This window comes from Terrapene carolina, unplaced genomic scaffold (genome assembly GCF_002925995.2).
Source record: "Terrapene carolina triunguis isolate 2854851 unplaced genomic scaffold, T_m_triunguis-2.0 Scaffold95, whole genome shotgun sequence".
NCBI classification, from domain to species: Eukaryota; Metazoa; Chordata; order Testudines; family Emydidae; genus Terrapene; species Terrapene triunguis.
This window is the reverse complement of record NW_020664446.1, coordinates 34,999,097-35,004,935: the sequence shown is the minus strand read 5'-3', so window position 1 is coordinate 35,004,935 and position 5,839 is coordinate 34,999,097. Positions and strand designations below refer to the sequence as shown.

At 40.3% G+C, this 5,839-nt stretch overlaps 1 protein-coding gene across 2 annotated transcripts in view; it reads left to right on the top strand.

The window, feature by feature from the left end:
- Nucleotides 1-4,309, top strand: part of PAPSS2 (3'-phosphoadenosine 5'-phosphosulfate synthase 2) — a 70,169-nt gene extending 65,860 nt beyond the window's left edge. For both annotated transcript variants that reach the window (XM_024219616.3, XM_024219615.3), the window contains 2 exons: nt 2,044-2,273; nt 2,878-4,309. In XM_024219616.3, coding sequence (XP_024075384.1) covers nt 2,044-2,273; nt 2,878-3,049 — 402 coding nt within the window. In that variant the 3' untranslated portion in view covers nt 3,050-4,309. The remainder of the gene's footprint in view (nt 1-2,043; nt 2,274-2,877) is intronic.
- The last annotated feature ends 1,530 nt before the right edge of the window (nt 4,310-5,839 follow it).

The window sequence follows — 5,839 nt, the reverse complement described above, 5'->3', positions numbered from 1 at the left end:
ACTCTCTGTTGCTTTTTACAGATCCAGACTAACACGGCTACCCCGATACATTTTTATTTAGTTACTTACATTTTTCCCTGCTTGTGCTGCATTCGATACAAATATAAATACTTTTTACCAACATAATCTAAAAGCAGACTTCCTAAATGATAAAACTGTCCCACTCCTCTTTGAAAACCTGTGCTATCCCCCAAAGCATCAGTGAATGAGGGACTTTTTAATAGTCATGTAATATGTTTACATATTTCCTTCAGTGTTCACCACATGAATGCACCTTTGTTGTATCATCACATTAGCCAGGGGTTCAAATTTTAAAAAGGCTAGACCTCACAGAAATACCAAGGTCTGCCATCTGGGCCTCCATGAGAACTGGCAACTTGTTAAGTCTCCCATGAGTTTTCCCTCCTTCTACCCTGAGCCATCTGAATTCCCCCGATAGGTCTCTTCTCATCCCTACCTGCTTGCAGAGTGTAAACTCTGTACTTTGTACAGCCCACCACTCAGTCTATCTGCCTTCTCTTACTGCTTCACCCTCTTCTCATTTTGTGCTGGACACTTTATTTGGAGGCAGGGGAGCTGCTATAGATAAACCCGTGGCATTATCTCCTGAGAGGTCCATGTTGGCAGTGACTGCTTAGAGAACCGGCCTGTGCTGAAGGTGAAGGCTACACGGGGCAGTGGAGATGTAATGGGTAACTGGGCTTTTGACTCCTATTGATTTCCACTCCTTTGGGCGTTTCTGGCCATGGACGCTCATTGCTTCAATTTCCCCCAGTAATTCTTTCCCTAAAGCTAAGGAATAAATATCCCAAGATAGGCAAGTGTGGAGGTTAGGATAAAAGCATTAAGGAATCAGAACTTTCCTCACAGTTTCATCTGCTCGTGCAGCATATACCTGTCTCAGCTGGGCAGTCACTTGGCTGCAGTGTAGGAACCTTCAGCCTCTGCCCTTCACAAGAGCTTTTACAAAAGTTTGTGCCTCATGGCTATTAAATAACTGGTAAATAGAACTACACTATTATATAAATCCTGAGAGAAAGGAATAGTAATTTATTCCTGGGGGAATTACTTAGCCTTTTTAACTAGTAATTTCAGTGACACTAGCATTATTTACACAGCCCCCTGGGGTGCAGGACATTTGGTGGTTATAATTTTTTTTACTGAAGATGGACTGTGTCAATTTCTATTTAAATACTGAGAGGGTGACAAAGGGGAAGGGAATACAGCTGAGCAGAGACAGTGTACAGGTTGTGAGGCACAGAGAGTATATATATCCAGCCACATTCTGTGCTGCCGCTTGCAGGAGAGACAACCCAAGAGAGGACTGAGGTGCGAAGGTGGCTTTACTTTACCTTTGCACCTCTGGGATTCTTTCTAGGCCTGGCTGGGGTGGTCTGTCTGGCCTCCTGGAGAGGCTGGGGCAACTCTCACACGTAATCAAGATTATGGCAGTCAGTTCTTGGTGGCCCCAATAGAGAGAGGAATTAATATTAAAGTAATTAAGGATGCGCTATTCTTTCCCATTTCACAAGAAGCCCCAATTATCCAGCCAGCCACACTTAAGTTATGGCATATATTCAACTATTAGTAAATAAAGAGACTTGTAAAGTGTTCACTCTTCAGCCTTCTTCCGTTATGGCCTCTCAGTTTTCAGGCATCATTTCACTTAAGCAGTTCTATGATCAGACAGAGAGAGAGCAAATGATCTCATGGACTCTTACAGCCGTAAAAAAACAGAACAAAAATCAGTTTCTCTCTCTACAACTTCCACTAGATGCAACCTTTGCAGAAATTTAATTTTAGACCAGTTTCATTTTATTTAAACAGAGGAAGTGAAAGCAGTGGTAGACGAAAGTGAAGTGGGTAACCATAATCAGAAACAACAAATAGCCTGCTGAAGAGTGTCATTCTTTTCATGTGTGTCCAAATAAAGACATTGCCTAGCTTTTAAACATTTTTATTAAAGCAAGACAAAAATATTGACATGCTATGTCAAGTGTCGGCCTGCATTTAAATAATGGTATTTGTGTTGCACCTTCACAGGTTCAGTGGCACTGTAGGGCTCGAATGATTGCTGGAGCTAATTTCTACATTGTGGGCCGAGACCCTGCAGGCATGCCCCATCCAGAGACCAAGAAAGACTTGTATGAGCCCACACAAGGAGGGAAGGTCCTTAGCATGGCACCAGGCCTGGCTTCTGTGGAAATCATTCCCTTCAGAGTTGCAGCATACAATAAAGTAGAAAAGGCCATGATTTTCTACGATCCAGAAAGGTAACACAGTGAATGATAACCCTCTTTAAAGTAGCCCATATTATATTTAAATATTATTTAATATTTTAAAGGATTTCTTAATGGTCGCAGTTTAGGAGAAGAAAGGAAAAGTTTTGTAGTATTTTAGATAACTTGGTTGTAAATGAAATAAAAGAACTAAGGGATGAAAAGACCTATGTGAGGCGTCTGTTTGCCTGCCAGCACAGGACACAACACCCAGACAAAGGAGTTAGCGCATGTGAAACTAACGCTATGCTTGATCTTTACCAAAAAGGTTAAGAAACAACAACATTTAGGAAACAACAGTAGAAATACTTCTCCTTATTTTTAGAAAAGTATTTTATATTTAATAATATAATGTAATAGTGAAAATAGAGGTCCTTTTAATAGAGACCCCATTGCTTCTTATTGCTGCTGGTAAATTAGAACATGAAGATAAAGATTTGTGCCATTAGTGCTTACGGAGTTAGTGAAGACATCGTACCAGCAATTTTCAGATTAAATTCTGAGGACAGCAAAAATAATACATTTGAAAAGATTTGGCTTTGATGCATTTAAGGAGATTAGATTTACTGATTTCATCCATATGTCTGTTCTGTGGTAGGCACAATGAATTTGACTTCATCTCTGGAACACGCATGAGAAAGCTTGCTCGGGAAGGCGAAAATCCACCTGATGGGTTCATGGCCCCAAAAGCTTGGAAAGTCTTAACTGAATACTACAAATCACTGGAAAAAAATATTAATTCTATTTTTCCTCAAAAATATGGGTATTAAGAGTGAGCTCTGATTGATTGATTTACTGTATTACAGATCACTTAGTTTGCATTTTCAATACCCTAATGGTAGGATAGAACATTTTCTGTTTTTGAATGTATGTATTTTGGGCCTGGCCCTTCTCCCACTAAATTATTGGGAATTTTCCTTTCAACCTCAAAGGGAGCAGCAGCAGGTCTGTTATTTATAGTAGAATATGGCTCTATATGATGATTGTCCAAAGCCATATTAGGACTGGCCAGTTGGACATCTTTAGTGATGTCATAGTGGTACACCAACCCCCAAAGGTGCACAGTTTGACCTTATAGCCATGATGTAGTTACGTATCCCTTATACTCTTTAAATCAGTTACAAACCGGAAATAGGAAATAAATGATTAACTATATTCCCCTTATTCCTTAAGAAGCTCATCTTCTGCAATGGGCAGAAGGATTTTCTTTAGCACATATAGGGGTTTCTGTTATCCACCACACACCCCTCTCTTTCTAATGCCTCCTACTTACATTTGGACTTTTCAGTCAAGAAACTGAACTAAGCTTTATTGCAGCTCCAAGTTTAGCTTTCTACAGAAAAGAGACAATTTAAAGCAGCCCAGCTTGAGTGCCATGGTGAGGCTGGGAGAAGTGGTGCTTTAACTTTTGAGTCCTGCATTGAGGGCTCCCAGTGGCACTTTCCCTCTCCACCCAGAACTGAAGGGGAGCTGGCCTGCTTTGACTGCAGGAAGCTGTACTAGGAGATGCATGAGGCCCTTAGACTGCTCTCACTTCATCTGTTATATACCAGTGTAATTCCACTGACCAGAATGGAGTTATTTCTGATTTACACTGGTGTATGTGATTTGAGAATCAGGATCCCAGTTCAGCTTATTGAATAAAGAGGCCAAGTTTAGGTGGAGACAGTTTAAAATAGTCTGTTCACACTCTAGAATGTCAAGCTAGCCCCTCTTTCTGGCACTTTCTACCCTCTTTTCTATTACAAAAGCTAATTTAGTCAAATATGATGTTTCCAGTTTCCAATAGAAAAAGGAAACAAACTGGCCACCACTTGTTCCTGAAAGGCCATTTTGGCTCCAGGAGGTTTGGGAAAGGTGTCACTGAGAGAGCTAGAAAAATTACCTTGCTTTGCAGTAAAAATTTTAGAGATAGTGTTTAACACACGTTCCCTTGCTTATGCTTTCCATATAGGAAGGATAGCCCCGACCCCCCAACCCACATCACCCTTCAGAAAGCTTAGCTTTAAACATGGTGGGTTTTTTTGTGTTTTTTTCCAAATTAAGCATATTTCCTGTAACTGCAGTAAGCCCCTCCAGGACGTGCATTAACAGAGTATGGAAGAAGACACTCTCCCATCAGTTTCATGCCCATAATGTACACGTCATGGACCAATAGTCTATTAATGCCCATCATGTTGCAGCTTACTGATATTCTAAAGAGGAAAAAAAATAAGGCACATTCGTTTTCTCACTGTCTGCCAGAGATTGGGGCGAGGGTGAGGAACAGCTGGCTGACGCTCTTTATAGAAAAAACAGTAATGAAAATGGCAGATGGGAAAATATGGTGAATTGTACGTGCCTCTTTAATGGAGAGTGTGTGTGTTGCCTGTTGTTGCTTCATGTGGTAATCTGGGAGACGGGTTAGGATCTCCAGGTGCTATTTGACTGGGGGGATGTAGGGGTTTTTTCCCATCTGGATCTGGCCAGGAGGTTGCAACAGTTTCTTTTGGACATGGGTCTGGCTACTTTGATCAATTCTTGTTTGCCACCTTGTGATTACTAAAGTGAACTCCTTCTGAGAGCTGCACCATAAATCCATCTGGAAACGTAAGCTGGTGCAGGATGTGGCTGATCACTGGGGAAGCAGGCTCACCATGCACACACTCTATTAGTCTTCCAATCTGCATTACCGGCCATTGTGTTTCTGGGTGATGTTGAGGTTGTTGGCTTTGATCTAGAGCGCCCTGATTGGTTTGGAATCTCCCTATGTGAGAAGTCACCTCTCTTCCCTGCACCGTATTGCCATATTTGTAGTCAGCAGAGGCATTGTGTACACTGGAGACCCCTCAGTCTAGAAGAGAAGGAACTGTTAACAGGTTGTCCATGTGGAGACCCAGGCCTAGACTTTGTAATTCACTACTTCCCTAATGGCTCAAATAAGCCCAAATCTTTGACTTAGAACATGCTCCAAAGCCTATCTACTTTCATGGGCTTCTAGGAAGAAGAAAACGTATGAGAGCTGCTGAAGTAATGGTTGGTATTTACTGGAGACTTGTAGGAGCTTATTACCTCCATGAACATGATATTGTGTTATTCATTTTCTAGGGAAAATATACACAGTTATTGTAGGAATTAATATAAGTGATTTCAGTCTCTGATCTTGCAGTTATATCTGTCAGAATACTTTAATGGGTGTCCAAAAACTGGTTAAAAGGTGTTGAAAATGAAATTAATAGCATTCTTCTCATTTTGCAGTTTTAATTATAAAAAGATCTATACATAGTAAAACAATCATGCTTCTGCTTGTAATTTAGTTTAGTAAAATATATATTAAGTGAAATTGTTTTGCTGTGCCCATTGTGCAATGCACATAATTACAGAAGCAATGCAAAATGTTATTTTAAAGCATTTTACTTTTCAAATGTTTCCAGCTTCTTACTGCTTTTAAAAAAATCTAGAGTAAGGAACCAAAAGTTGTATTATACCTCAAAAAATTAAATACTACAAATGTAACACTAGAAGCTAAAAATATATTAAACAATAGTGCCTTTTATATTCAGGCCCTCTGGCAGGAACCT